General features: G+C 36.2%; 1 protein-coding gene and 1 long non-coding RNA gene across 2 annotated transcripts; one reads left to right on the forward strand and one right to left on the reverse strand.

The window, feature by feature from the left end:
* Positions 1-1,658: 1,658 nt before the first annotated feature.
* Positions 1,659-3,680, forward strand: LOC141675023 (uncharacterized). The gene is made up of 2 exons (XR_012555860.1): positions 1,659-2,095; positions 3,028-3,680. It is a non-coding gene; the product is annotated as an uncharacterized LOC141675023 (long non-coding RNA).
* A 12,520-nt stretch (positions 3,681-16,200) lies between these two features.
* Positions 16,201-16,587, reverse strand: LOC141673581 (uncharacterized). Its single transcript, XM_074480334.1, has one exon. The coding sequence runs from the start codon at positions 16,585-16,587 to the stop codon at positions 16,201-16,203; it is 387 nt and encodes a 128-aa protein (XP_074336435.1).
* Between the last annotated feature and the right edge of the window lie 10 nt (positions 16,588-16,597).

A 16,597-nucleotide genomic window follows, 5' to 3' on the forward strand; every position in this document is an offset into this window, starting at 1 on the left:
TTGGCTTATGACTTGTTCAACGGAACAGGCCCTGCAGAGAAGAAGCTACCTGAATATTTGGAAGATTTTGTGAGATTTTGTGCTTCATCTGGCGGCCCAGTTACGATACAGGAAGTGATGTCACACCAATTCTTGAAGAAGTTTTGTCACTTTGGTCGGTACAAGAAAGATTTGAAGAAACTGATTACCAGGAAGCTACGCCCAAGGATTAGTAGTTTGTTTGTATGCATTAGTTAGCAGGAGCTATAGTTCTTTTTTTCTGTTTTCCTTTGTGACATTCAGTACTGTATTTCTTTTTTAAGGAATATTATAGATGGTTCTCCATTCTTGATCTGCTGTATCAATTAGTGGTTTAAACTTTAGAGCATACAAATATGTTTTTAAAAGATATGGTTTTATATGCACATTGCAAGGAGTTACCAACTATGTTCTTCAAGCACGTTGTTTACTGCAAGAGGATAAACTAAGACTACTGTAATATGCAATGAAGCAGCGTCTCTCATCTGTCACATAAATGAGTTTCAGAAAGCATGGAATGTTGTAGTATATGGTACTCCCACTCTAGGTCTACAGATGATAATGTAATGTTTACATTTACTAAATCAAGGATCAACACAAAATTTGAAACATATTGTATCTAGACAGCCAGACACTACAAGAAAATAAGGTTAAATACAACTGATTTAAATTCGACCGGGGTTAAATTCGACTGCAGGCGGTCGAATCTTTTGGAGACGGCTAAATTCGACCGGCCTCAGTCGAATTTAAACGGTTGTATTTAAACGGTCGTATTTACAATCAATTTTAACTGAAAAAACGGTTGAAATTAAAACGGTCGAATTTAGCCCCTAAATTCGACCAAAAAAAATTACTGGTCAAATTTAGCCCCAAAAAAAATGGAGGGAATTTTCCCGCTAAGTAATTTATTTGCCACTCCTAAATTTAACCGATTTCGGTCAAATTTTATATTTAAAAATGGAGGGAAATTTACCCATATTTTTGCAATTTTCAAAAAAAAATGAGGGAAATTTCCCGCCCATTTTGAAGGTATATTTCAACGGAATTCGGTTGTATGTATAACTTTTCTCAATTTAAATGTTAGTGAATATTTTGAAATTGTGAATATGGGAGAGAATAAAAGTTATCCAAATAAAAAAAATTAGTTCTTGAAAAAATAAATTATGCGCTATAAGAATTTTCAAATTTTTTTATTTGTTTAAAAAATATAATTGATGCTAGTTATGTGTATAAGTCTAACCGATATTTGACTTTTTAAAATGACAAACCAACTAAAGATATTTTGATCTGAAATTTTGGTCATAACAATATATACATATATTTATATATAAGCATCCATACGGTCGAATCGATGAAAAAAATTTATAAAAAAAATAAAATAAAACACCAATTCAGGACTAAATACTAATTAGATTTACTGGTCAAACTGATGCCTGACTATTAAAATGGCAAATTAGGATTAGATTAGACTTTGTAATTTATTAAATCTTATATATGTTTTTGGTTAATGCAACTATACGGATATTTATTTTTACATGATTCAATCATTATTTATATTCATATTTATATTTTATAATAAAGTATGAACCCCTTTTATATATAATCAAGTTTTCAACAGATGGTATGGTAGCCCTTTTAACAAAGGCCCGGCCCAATGTGAAACCCTAAGCAATTTAGCATCTGGATATAAAACATCGTAAACATAATCCTCTCGGTGCGATTACTCCTTGTGCTAATTCGCAGCTTACTACTCAAATGACTCATGTTGCTCCTCTCCCTTTCTCTCTCGTCAATCGTGACATTCAGGTCTAAACCCCCTGCTTTTTATTTCTACCCATTCACTTCAATTTTGTGTTCTTAGTAGCTGGTCTAATTAGGAACTAAATGAGCCTATTTGAAAGCATGGGTGGATCAAATTTGTTTGTCTGGGAGCTGGTTTTTGTCTGGGTTGATTTAGTCGTAATGTTTTGTTGGGTCTGTGTCTTTGTGCTTCGATTTTTTCGAGCTGGTGTTGCAGAATTTTTGTGTGCTTGAAGCTGGGGGGTTAAAGCAGGAGAAAGGGTTTCTATTAACGTTGGTATCTTTTTGTTTCCTTCCCCATTTTTTTATATTAATTTTGCTTATAAGCAGCTTCTTCATTTTTTTATTATTGTATAAATTGTCGAATCACATTATCCATGTTTGATAATTGTTAAATTAGAATCAAGAGGAGTGTTCATTATATGATAAACTTTTTATTGGCTTAGGGGTATCTCTAACTTTCCATTTTATGTAAAAGTCGTGTACGATTCTACACTTTACCTATGGTTCATGTCTTCTTACAATTTTTTTTTGTTTAAAATCCAATTTGAAGATTATATATAGAAAATAAGAACCATAAATACTTGTGGGATATTGTTTCCAAGCATTTGCATTTGTTCTTCTGTTTTGTTTACACACTGTAATCACAATTATTGTAGATGACTGATAAAAAAGGATTTACAAATTAGACCACACGTTTGCTCATGTTGCTCATCTGCTTTCATTTAGCTAAAGTATGCTATGGATTTCTGCTTGAATTATCTTTAACTTTTATTTCATCTAAAAGTCAGTCCAATTAGTATAGTAGTACAGGAGCACACTACCACAAAACATACAAGAAGTAAGAAGTACTGATAACTTAGCACAGTAAAAGAGATAGAGGAGTGTTGATTCTATACAAGAGAAAATACATATTATGATGTGTATGTGTGTGCTCTTCTGTTTTGGGGGGGGGGGACGAAGAATTAGTACTTGACTACTTTGCTGTGTAAGAATTTTCATATTGACCATCAAAGTAGAAATTATTCGAAACATCAAATGTTTAAGTGGGTGCTTTGCTGCTTTGTGCTCTTATTTGTTGTGATCTCAACCAGATGATTCGGATATATTCCGGGACTCTTTATGCGGCCACAAGTATTATTGCTAATGTGTCTGTTTTTTATTGAATATGTCTAATTTCTGCTGGGAACCAAATGTTTGTTATTTTAGGCTCCTCCTCGTTCCGATGTTGTACAAAGCTTGAAAAATGGCATTGTTGTAAACCTTCTGGGAATGGGTGCTTCTATTCTTGGCATGCAAGCTAGAGTAGGGTGGTTGATGGCTAAGTCTCTGACCACGTCAAGTAATCCATTTTACCAAGGTATCTCGCCTGGGAGCAGTCCTGTTCTGGCATTAGATGTGTACTCAAACAGAACAAGAAGTACACGAGTCTACTCAAGATATTGAAATAATTTCTGTTGATGAAACAAAAGAAGATGTATGTGATGGTTATCGTACTAGATGCATAGAGGGAAAGAAGGCGACCGATCATAGACATTGCTGTTTTGTCAAAGGTCAAGTTTTATGCTTTAAGTTTCAGAAGAGACGTTTGAGGCTGCTACTGCTGTTTTTGTCACAGCGTGATGTTAAACATGTTGGAGAATCCAAATGCTGAAGTTTGTTGTTGCGGAAAAAACGAAGTGGACAGAGTTTGTTGTTGTTGCTGTTGAGCCATTAAATCTGTTGGTTGACATTGTCTTTTTATACATTTTGTGTTGTATTAGTTGCAGATAATATTGTGTAGAATTGCGGTTGTTGAAATGATACGTTCCAAGATGTTCTAGTTTGGTTAGGTTGAAATTATAAAATGAAATTGTGTAGCATTTTGCTGTTTTTTTAAAATCTGGTGTTAGTTTAAATTGATTGAATTCGGTTGAATTTACGTTGCAACCAAAAATAGTTGAAATTAATTTTCGATTGTATACGGTCTAATTTAATATTTTGGCGGTATTTTTAAATTTTTTCGAAAATTTAATTACTTGGGCGGGATTTTTAAATTTTTTCAAAATATTTAAATATTTGGGCGGTATTTTAAAATTTTAAGTGAAAAATTAAATTCGTTTGCCCTCAGTCGAATTTTTTCGGTTGAATTTAAGCGGTCGTAAATATCCGATCATAATTAGTCGGCCGAATTTAATTAAATACGACCGAACTCCTAAATTCGACTCCCTTTATTACAACCGATTCAAATTAAATAATTTAGCCTTTTTTTTTGTAGTGAGACCTCGCCAATTTTATTACGTAACTCAAGGAAAATTAAGTGGCAAGCGCCCCACCAGTGAGTATCCGAACCTGGAAAGGAAATACCACTTCTATGAAATTATATTAATGCACATGAAGGGATTTCAAATACGCTAATTGAGCCTAAACAACGTTAACACATCCTTAATTAGACGGTTTCAACTTTAAGTTACCATTTTAAATGAATCACACCAATGCAAATTCCTACAAGTGGTACCGAAGATCAACACTGGTAATCCTTTAAACTCGTCATTCACAATAGATTACTTCTATGCACTTGTATACATATAGATGGTTTGTTAACTTGAAAGTCCTTTTGTGTTTGAGTCATTAGAGTAGACTGATGATACCAATCTAAGAAAAAAAAACACATCCTCATAAATGTAGTGAACTTTCCAGTGATGATGAATTTATAGCATCATTTTATACCCTTAAAATACTGTGAAATCCTCAAACAGGCAAGTCACTGCAAAGCATGAAAGTGCTAAAAGACACCAATTACAGCTCCAGAAGCATGATCTTCAGGGAAAAAAACAACAATAGGCACTTGCTCACATGTTTTTTTTTTGGGGGGGATGGGGTGGGTCATACCAGAATTTTTATAATAACAACGCAATAATATAAGTTATGACAACAACATATTTCTCTTTGCTAAGAACGACTTTAATTTATTACTATCAAGTACAAATTATATATTCCAAAATAGAAACTTAAGCAAGTGACTCCTAATATAGACTTGTTAGTGCAATATACATTGTAAAAATTGTAATAACACAAAGCTGTATAATCATCCACCGAGGTAAATATCCCTCAAGTCAGATATTGCATAATCCCTTATGAATCTACCATTTTATAAGAAATCCAACACACAGTTAATATGGTAAATCCTATAACAGCTTGATGATTGCTAAGTTTGCCAAGATTAGGTAAAGTTACCTCATTACTTCTTTGCTAACTGCAACAGCTTATTATATAACCATTCACATTTTTCCTTGGCAATGTTATATTGGTCATTTTGCAAATGTTATATTAGGTAATATTGTGGAGGTTTGCTGAAATTATGGAGCAAAATATGATTATTTTGCTAAGAATGCGAAGAACACGGAATGGATTTTGATGAATGTTATAGTTGATCTTATGTTGGGCTCTTGTGAGGCAGAGTACATGGTTTGTCATATGCTTCGTGTGAAGTTGTTTGGTTAAAAAGTCTTCTTCTAGAGCTTGGAGTTAGTGTTAATTCTCTGGCTCCTCTTTACTATGATAACAAATCAGCTCTTGATTTGTCTGCAAATCCTTTCTATCATGCGCGCACTAGGCATATCAAATTAGACCGTCATTTTCTACGTGAAAAGATTAAGATTGCCCTTCTCAATGCATTTCAAATTGCTTTCAAGAAAAATACTACAGATATTATAACAGAGGGGTTGTGCAAGATTCTTGATTGGTCATGTTCTACCAAATCGTGACTCAAATTTTTTACATCGTCCTCACTTTATGGAGGGGCTCACGGAATACCTCATTGTCTTTTCCTTTATGCTTTTGTCAACAATCAGGATCATGATCTTGATGATCATACTGCACCCATTCCGGTTCAAAGGGGGGCTAATGAGAATAGAGTTAAAGTTATGACCTAATTAATATTATGACAGGTTTAAATAATGACTTAAACAATAAGTTAACATATCATAAATAAGTACGTATGCTCGTTTTTATTAACTTTAAATGTGGTTTAAAAAATACAACCAAATTAATATAGTAATCGAACTACAAAGAATCAAATATAACTATGAATTATTTAGACATAAAGAACATAACATTAGTAGTTATAAAATGTTTTATAGCGAGAATTTGATATAACAATATTGTGGAGGTTTGCTGAAATCACGGAGCAAAATATGATTATTTTACTAAGAACGCGAAGAACACGAAATGCATTTTGATGAATGTTGTAGTTGATCTTATTCGTTGATTCAAAGAATGCCAGAGAGATTATTCAGATCATTGATCATCCGTAAACAAGAGGCCTACGTACCTTTTTATAGGGTTCAAGCTACACGTAGTTCTTGGAGGACAAGTTACCTAGACGGGCTAGGGTTTGGCCTGGTCCATCAAAGCCCATGTTCGTTGACCGTTGGATAGTTCATAGAAAGCCCATATTATTCCATGACCCAAGCCCAAATAGGCTATAATAGGCTGTCATGGCATTAGGCAAAGATATCTCGTTGGTGAGGCACGAGAACACCTTGAGGCCTCACATGCGACCCCTTAGAGTCTCGTCATGTGATGTGGTCCCAGAATTTTGTAAGTAGTGCTGACCTCGATGAGGCCCTTTCAAGCTTAATGTAGTCCCGCTAGATTTCTATGATGTTCCCCAATAGGGTCATGTAGTCATATATGTTGTAGTAATACCTTCTCTGCAGTTGAGATATCTGTAATAACTCTCACTTGTCCCACTTGTCTCTTCAAGTCTCTTCAAAATATGACGTGAGGACAAGGACTACCCTACTATTTATGTGGAGGCAGCCCTGTGCACCTAGTAATATAATGGTACGACTCCTCTTATTAATATATGCCCACGTGTCAGCTGGGGAGGTATTGGTCAACATAACGGTACATAGTCTCTAGTCAATATACCGGTACGAGTGTTCAACTTAATATTCAGATCCAATTATTTTATCCCAATAATAATAACAATTCTTAACATGGGTCTGTTTAGAGCCAATATCAACTTACGGGTATAACAACTACCCCCGAGTTCTTCGGTGCAGGCAGCTATAGCGGAGAACTCAATATTTTTTATCTTCAAAATTTCTTCAATAATATTTTGTACCCATCTAAAAATAATATTTAAATTACTTTGTAGTCCTCGGGTCTTGTAATCTTTTAAATCAAAATACACCCTTCAGTTGAAGACTTTTATTCATAGAATATTCAACTCGCGCTTGATTTCCTTGCTTGCATGGACTCATTAGCGACTTAATATATGCCCAAGCCTTGTATTGGCACAAGCCTCACTAATAATTTATTAATTTTATAATAAACCTTGCGACTCCTCCTTGTCTGTCCCAAGCTCTTCTCGCATAATTTAATATTTTTTCTTGGGCTTCGCTTCATATTTACACTTGCGAGGACTCCTCACTTTTTTCTCCTTTTTTTATACGCGAGCCAATTGAATATCCTCGCTTATTACTTGTATCAAGCAGGAAGCAGAGTCCCTTTTTGGTTGTGTAGGCCCGCAAATATTACCTTGTTTTTTTAATAAATCGTGTGTTGCAACAAAACATTCATTCACGATTTTCCCTCACATGCGAGTTGTATTCTTTCATTCTTTTACCTCGAAGACCCTATGGGCACTAGTAATTGCACTGGTCTCCTCGCACGTTTCACCTCGCTTAAACTCACGCGAGGAATTCTTATTTCTTTATTTTAAACGCAAACTGCCAGAACATGAATACATGCCCAACCCACTTCACAAGATTGCAGTGTTACCTCGCCTCGCAGTACTGTTATTTAACACATACTGATTTCATATTGGCGAACAGGGCTGTACCGTATGAGCGCTCCATTGTGAAATTCAAGTTGGACTTACCTACTTGGGAAGAATGTCAGGAGGTGGCAATTGAGAAGTTTGAACTTTCCGGAGCATCCAAAACAGATATAGCGGTTCAGTTGCAGGTTTCGGGTTGAAAATTGATGAGATTATCCAGGCATGGAATGAGATGTATGATGCAAAAAGATGGCAAACTAGAGTCCCTTCCTAGGGCTGAAAACGAATACGAGTAATCCGGATTCGAACCGGATCCGACTCGTCAAAAACCGAATTTTACCCGTATTTGTATAAAATTCTAACGAGTTCGAGTCATGTTTGACTATTCGAATACATTTCGAGTCGAATATTACCATATCACTATTTGTTCGGATTTTTATTCGAATACCCGGTCTAAATTCGGATACCCGATTCAGGTTCGTTCGACCGGATTCGAATATATGTATGTATATAATATATAATAGATAATATTCATTTATTCACCTAGCTGTTAATAGATAGTCAATCAAGGGATTTTGATTCTAAAAAAATTGATTATTAATATACAGATATCAATTATCTCAACAATCTTTTTAATTGACTCAATCTTAATCAAAATTAGAGGGATACAAATCACCCATATGCCATATCTCATCACCGCCACTGATACTTTCCATCAGATTAATCAAGTAGCTTAAAAAATGAGCTCAAATATAAGAATCAAGGCAGGCGATTGTTCAATCGAATCAATCCCAAAGGTACGAGTTGTTAATTTATTTTTTCATTCAATATTACATGCCTATATAAAGATTATAATCCTAGTTTATCAATACATTCTAGTTTGCTCTTCAGTTATACACAACCATTAAGATATTTCAAAAGCTTAGCTAATTATCCATGTTTAACATGAGTAGTGATTTTGTATCATCTCCGATTGAAAATGGTAATTATTGTTTATTTTATAGTTTATTTTTCTAATGTTAGTAGTTCGTATTGGTTTGTTTATGGCGATTGTATTTCTGATTTATGTATTTTAATGTTTATATGTAGGTACTGGTAACTAAAACCAGAATCATTCTGGTTTTCACACTCAGGAAGCTCCAATAGCCAATGAAGCAATTCGGAAAAGGGACATCGATCAATCCACTGGATCGGCATCTCTTGCTGTTCAAGATGTTGCAAAATAAATTAGAAAAAAAAGGCCAACCTCAAAGGTATGGCTTGATTTTACCAAAACTGTACTAGAAAATGGTGAAGTAAAAATTGAGTGCAATCATTTCAGTATGAATATGGCACATCAACCCAGTGGTTCAACTAGTCACCTAGCTAGACATTTAAATGTTTGCATGATAAGATTGGCTAAAATTTCTGGGACAAATCAGAAGGTGTTGTCTTTTCCTAGTGTTGATCCAGAGGGCAAGTTGAATAGTCTGACTTCTTTTAAATATGACAAAGAAAAAGTTAGGGAAATTTTGGCAAAAATGATAATTGTGCATGAGTACCCGTTTAGAATGGTTGAGCACCCTTTCTTTGTTATGTATTCAAAGAGCTTGAACCCTAGGTTTGAACCTATGTCAAGAATTACAATTAGGACCGATTGCCTAAAAATATATGCACTTGAAAAAAAGAAATTAATGGCTTTTTTTACTGGTATAAGAACAATTAGCCTTACATCTGATTTGTGGACTTCAAACCAAACCGTAGGCTACATGACAATCACTGCTCATTATGTTGATCCTGATTGGAAACTACAGAAAAGGGAAATTAACTTTTGTCATATTCCACCACCTCATACCAGTCTTATGATCAGCGATGCAATTTTTTCATGCCTAAATGCTTGGGGGATTGAAAATAAAATATCAACTATTACTTTGGATAATGCATCTAGTAATGATTCTGCAGTTAGGCATTTGAAAGATTCGTTTTCGTTGAAAGGTAATTTGTATTTTGGTGGAAAGATTTTTCATGTTAGATGTTGTGCGCACGTACTTAATTTGATGGTACATGATGGATTAGGCATGATAGGGGATGTAATTTCTAATGTCAGAGATAGTGTGAAGTATTTAAAAGGTTCTCCGAGTAGGCTGCACAAGTTTTATGAAATAGCTAGGCAGTGCCAATTGTCTAATGTTAAGAAGCTTATGTTAGATGTCCCGACAAGATGGAATTCAACATATGCAATGCTCGATTCAGCTTTGTTATATAAAGATGTGTTTCCAAGGTATCATGACAGGGATCCTTTATTTCGTTATATGCCTTCTGAAGATGATTGGGAAAAAACAGTGAAAGTGATTCGTTTTTTAGAAGTCTTTCATGAGGCAACCACTGTTTTTTCAGGTTATGAGTATCCTACCTCAAACATTTTTCTTCCAGGGATTTGGAAAATCAAAGAGTTGTTACTCTCAACTTGTGTTGATGATTCTGAATTTATGAGAAATATGGCTATGAAAAAGAAGGTCAAGTTTGACAAGTAATGGTCAGAATATAATTTGTTGATGGCTATTGCATCTGTGCTTGATCCGCGATACAAGATGTATTTGATTCATTTCTGTTTCCCTAAAATATATTTGATTGATGCAGAAGCAAAAAGAAATGCTGATTTAGTTTTCAAGACCTTGCATGAATTGTATACTCACTATGCTGCAAATCATTGCAAAGGGCAGTCTAGTGGTTCTCTTCCGGCAACGAGTTGTGTTGCTTCTGCGGTGCAGCTGACTGGAGGTCTGAACATGACTAAAAGTATTGCAGAATTTAACTGATCTGGATGTGTATCTTGAGGAGGGAAGATATATATGCTCTGTAGGGGAGTCATTTGATGCTCTGCAATGGTGGAAGAGTAATACTCTAAAATTTAGAGTGTTGTCGGAGATGGCTGAAGACATTCTTTCTGTTCCTATCACTATTGCCGCATCCGAATCTACATTTAGTGCAGGTGGTCGCGTACTGGATCAATACAGGAGTTCTTTGAAACCTAATACTGTTGAGGCCTTGATTTGCACTTCTGATTGGTTTAGAGCTGAATACAAAATCTAAAATTCTGCTCCTAGTACAATGGTATGATATCTGCACATTGAGCAATCTCTAACTCATATATGTATATACTTACTAATACATTACATTATAATGGTGTGTTTATCGCAGTATGATAAAGAAGGTGACCTAACTGATTCATCTGGCTACTCCAGCTCCTCGTTGTTGGATTAAAATCGAAGAATGCAGGAGTCAAGAAATTTGAATTTCAGACTTTGGTTTATATTAATTTTCAGACACTGGTTTTTATGTTCTTATTTGAGACCTACTTTCATATTTGGTTTGGTATACTGATGGTTTTATGGTACTTTATTTAAGACCTGGTTTTTATGTTCTTATTTAAGACCTGCACATTATTATGATGATTGGATTTTATGTTATTTTTTGGTACTGATAATTTTGGTGGTATTTTGTTTTGTTAATGTGTGTAGTTTTGGATAGCTCTGCTATTGTACTTTAATTTTTGTATTGTTAGAATTTGAATTTTCAATGTATGTAATATAGTAAGATGAGTTAGAGTTATGAGTGTTAAGTTGTCGGCCCCAGCATATTAGCTTTCTGTACCAGTGAAGTAGTAAAGGTCACACAGCTTCAACAAAACAGATTACAGCTTCGTTGATTGACTCAGATAAGTACTCTTCTTACTTTTGTTGTCCTTCTTGTAATTCTTGTCAAGGTCCCATGTAAAGTAATATTAGGTTTATAACTTTTTTAGGTACAAGTTAACTACATTCTGGCTAAATAGCTTGTTGCACAGTTTAAGGAAAAGTGAGAGGATATCGTGAGTATGCTTCTTCACCATTAAAAGAGATTATGTTTTATCTTTTAGTTGATCTTTTTTTCTAAAAATAAAAATCTAATGCAATTATTCTTTTTCAGGTGACAGTCTATGTCTATGGGATTTAAAATCGGGGAAGATCTGATGGTTGCATTCTTCAGACTACAAGTTAAAAGAATTACAAGAACACAAGTCTCTAGCCTGGAGATGCTACCATTTGATTTTAATTTTCATCAACCAATTTTTGTGTAGGATTTATAACCATGTAAATGTGAATTTATTACTGAAATTTATTCAAATATAATTTAACATCATGTAAGCTTTTTAAATTTTGTAATTTATTGTTTGGGAATCAAGGTAGTATCAAAACGATCAAAAGTGATCGGATCCGAGCGAGTAGTTCGAATAGTTCGATAACTTTTCGAATCGAATCGAATCATAAATGAATATTATTATTCGAACTCGAGTCGAATATGATCAAAGTATTTGAAATTCTTTCGAATCCGAGCCGAATATAATCGAGTAGTTGAAAATTCGAGTAGAATCTGACCAGTTTTATATTCGAAGGTGTTCGCCTCGGTTTCACCCCTATCCCTTCCTTTCGTCTGGAACCAATGTTTTGCCGTCGAGTTCCAAAGCTTCATTCCGTATTGGAGCATGTTTCGTCATTTTGCACAACTGATGATTCTACACAATAGTGGCACCATCCAACACTTGTACACTCATTTTTATTGTTGAGTAATATGGGAAAAGCAGATCTATTGAATGTTGGTCCAATACAAACTGCAAATTCCTCATCAGCAAGAAGAGATTCGGTAACTGTACATGGAATATCATACCATGAACGCATGCCTTTATCTAATTTAATTACTCTCTGGAAAATACTTATATTCGACGGTATGGGGTTGGCTGACGTGTTTCCCACATGCACAAGAACACCAACCATAACTATATCTGGATTTGAGTTTGAAACAGTTACCTTAAATTCTGTTGGACTGGGACTCTCAAGAAACCCATCTTCAGAAGCCAGCCTTTGCTTGGCTCCTTCTGAATCACCATTTCTCATGACATCACCACTTAGTGTCAGATCAGCCGTGATACACATTGTTTTTTCAAAGAAATAAAGTGTCAACCCCGACAGGTACATGAGAGTATATCCGAAGGCTCCCATCATCATGTAAAACAAGACAGTGGATTTTGTCTTTTGATAAAGGTCTATAAGCAGTTAGTCCCACTACTTGTGAGGTTGATGCCACAGCTTACCGCATGTTCGGGGCACAGATTTCATTTTCTCCCATGGAAATTGTCAGCGCAGAGTTTGATTTTACACTCGAGAAGCTCGAGTACTACCCAGCAACTCTTTCCAACGATGTAATCCAGAAGCTCGAAGCTTTCCTTCTCGCTCCTCACACACATAGGATACCTCAGATAAAGATGTTGTGTCAGAATCTAATCGACCTATCAATGTGGTTCCATCTTGATAGGATACAAAAAGCAACTTAAATGTTGACGAATAGCAACTTAATGAATAGTTTCCTTTAGCGGCCTAGCTCCAACATTTCCTTTCTTTAATACAGCTAGCCATCAGTTTCCACCGCAACTGATGCCGAGGGTGACCAATCGTTACCACCATCCCCGGAATTATGTGATCCATAAGATGCAACTTCTCTCAAGTTGAATCTCAGCTCCGAAAGCAAAGTTACAGGACAAGCATGAGGGTAGTAATAAACCCCAGCATATGACAGTTGATCATATGACGAAAAATTAGAATCAGTCGTGAAACTAATAAACCCCAGAATTACAGTTGAATACTATTAAAATCGGAAGGGAGAGCATTAATCCCTTTGACGGAAGATAATATGTACGTGGCTGATGTCACCTTCTCATCTTCAGACGATAAATGGAATGTCATTAGGAGAACTTCGATGCAGAAGACAGATGGCAGAGATTCGAGAACTTCCTTGATTTCAAGACTGCCTGAACAAACTGTTTTGTCTTTTCAAATATGAAATCAACAAAAGCCTTATGAATATTAGTTCTCAACTGACTTCCAGCCGAACTGATTTTAGAGATGAGAGCATGAGCAAGCAAAGCAAGGCTCTAATCATTGTAAACAAAGCAACCGTTGTCCATACTTAAAATTTTCATAACAAGGTATTCCTCCAAGGAATTAGACAAAAGATGACTAGTAAGAAAGCTGTGCAATATTTCAAAGCAAAATTCATCAATCTGGCTAACATTCATCTGTCCAGTTACTGTTGCGTCATTATTGGTCATTCTATCTTCAGAATAACAACCTTGACAGTTAAGAATTGATAGCAGAATGTCAATATGATCATCTTATGTAGTTAAAACTTCTGTAGTAGTTTGCAGTGGCATGTTACATATGCTTGAAACAGAACTAGCGCCAACTGCCAAGCTGATCATGTCCATCCACAGATCCAACGGAGCGACCACCTTCGGAAAATAGGTCCCCAAATAGGGCTTTATCTTCATGGCAAAGAGCATTTGCGATGACTCCACTGGGATGGCAAAGCTGGTTCTGGAATGGAAGATACTTTTGTTCCACTGGGATGTGATGGCTCACTTTGTTAATTTCCCACTTCGCCTATAAGCAATCTGCGAGGACTCGTCACTATTTTTATTGTCCGAGAGAGGACTCTTCTTTTCCATCTGAGTTTTAATAAACTCATGGGTTCCGCTTTTTTGACTTTGTGGGCAGTTTTCTAAATCAAGTACGCGTGCCTGTCAATTTTTGACGTGTGCTTATTAGACCAGCAAGCACTTGTTTATTTTCAACATCCACCCGAGTTGTTTTACTGGGACACGTGTATGCGAGCCGGACCAGTTTGTAATAATTCTAAACTAGCTTGTAAATTTACTTTCAAATCAGACTTTAAATCAAATATCCAGGCCCATAGGTATTCTTCAATCTGAAGTCGTATATGTTAAACTATGTAGTCTTCACATCACATGCATTGCATGGTAGCTCGTATTAATCTGTTGCATCCCGTATCACTTGCATTGAATTATAATGCATTCACATGCTTACTTTACTGATTTTTTCTTGTATTGATGTAATTTTTTGTTGGTTGTACAGGCATGGCTTCCAGGAAGCCTCCCACGATCCCTTTCATGAGGAAGAAAGAGGTGGTAGGTGCTTCTGATAACCCTTCTCATGATCAGGCAAACTCCTCCTCCCTTGTGGGTGTAACTGCCGAGGATCCTCTTAAGCAAATAAGTTATACTGAGAATCTTCCACAACCATCTTCTCCACGTTCTTCTAGTAGAAAGAAGCCTGCTGAAATCATGATTATTCATGAAGAACCATCGCTAAAGCGGATCAAAGAAAACACAAGCTCTTCATTCAGTCCTCCTCCTGGACAGGTTAGCCAGACCTTTGGAAAATTGGCGCATGCCCATGTTGCAGAAGATAGTATGTATGCTTGGTCACAGCAGTCCATGGAGGAGTCCAATGCTTCCATGACTAGAGCTATAACTAAGCTTTTCTATCATCAGACCACTCGTCACAAGGAGATTCGAGCCTTAGCTTCTTCAAATCGAGAGATGAGCAAACAGTTAACGGCCCTCGAATCCACACTTGCGGAGACTCGGGCCAATGCCGAGTGCTCAGAAGATACTTGGAAGAAAAATCTTGAGAATGCGACTGAGAAACTTAATAAAGATCTTCAAGATGAGAAGCCAGCCAAAGAGAAGCTTAAGTTGGATCATGTTGCTGAGAAAGAGAAGACAAACTCCTAGATAAAGGACCTTACATATCGTGTTTCTAAGCTGGAGAGGGAAGCTAAAGATGCTGCTGATGCCCTCCCAATTACTATTAGTGAGGCTGAGGACAAGGAATATATTAACTTTATAAAATTCTTCTTAGAAAAGATTGATGACTTTGATTGGTACCGATTTGATGAAGAAACCGGGAAACTTGTTGATGACCTTAGAGAGGAGATGAGGAAGGGAGCGACTAACGAGGCTACTTGATTTCTTTTTTATTCCTCTTCGACTTTATCTTCTAGACTCATTGGAGGTGCAGGCACTCCATTTATTTGCCTCGCACTTTTAGACTTGATTTCTTTGACTCATCTTGATATTTTTTTTTGGAACCCTTATTGGCTTGCTTTATTTATGTATCTTCATATAGTTTTCACAATAAAATTGTAAAATATTTTGTGATCACTTTGTTGTTTATGTGATGAGATGATAATTTTGGTAATGTGATTGTTGTCCACCAGTCTTGCGCTCCATGATGCTAGCGTGTAGGCCTTGCATCGAATTACTGGCATACGCGGCACATTTAGATTTCATCGTTAAGTCTTCTCAATATTTGTTAGTTATTTCCAAGCGGCTTAAAATAGATACGAGAGACATAATGTAATTATTTTTCATGTGTGGCTTTATCTTAGTCGTCACTTCATGAGTTAACATTAGATAGACTTATGGACGAGAATCCTAGATCGCAGTAGAGACCTCTTGGGGGCCTCCCAAAGCTTTATCCTAGATTTTTTTGCCTCGCATTGACATGCTGGCCTAGTCCTGAAAGTGCTTCAAATTCTAGAACACAAGTAAAATTTCTTTAACAGTAAAAGTTATAAATTTGAAGAATAGACCATGCATAGATAATAAGGGACGAAACCCAATGTCATTATATCTATTAGGGGAGGCATTTATATAACCACTACCCCCTAGACTGAGAATGTTGTATTATTCATACTAAGTCTATAAATAAATAAGGCTACCAGTTGGTGAATGCCCACTATTGGTAGTATTTCCTGAGATGTTTCGCATTCCATGCTCGCGGAACAAGCTTGTCATTCATGTTTGTCACATGATAAGTGTCCTCCCAAAATACAAATTTCACCTTGTAAGGACCCTCCCAATTTGCTCCAAAGACCCCATGACCCGGGACCTTGGTATTTGGCATCACCCTCCTCAAGACTAGATCTCCCACCCGGAGGGGGCGGGTCTTCACTCTCCCATTATAGTGCCTCGCAGTCCGCTGTTGATAGGCTGCTAGCCTTGCTTGGGAGTCTTCTCTTGTTTCCTCAATCATATCCAGATAGAGCCTGTGATTAACCACATTAGCTTTGGGGTCATAGTGATCTCTTCTAAATGAGCCTGACCCAACTTCCACACGGACCATAGCCTCACAC

The sequence above is a fragment of the Apium graveolens genome, chromosome 7 (assembly GCF_009905375.1).
Source record: "Apium graveolens cultivar Ventura chromosome 7, ASM990537v1, whole genome shotgun sequence".
Classification (NCBI taxonomy): Eukaryota; Viridiplantae; Streptophyta; class Magnoliopsida; order Apiales; family Apiaceae; genus Apium; species Apium graveolens.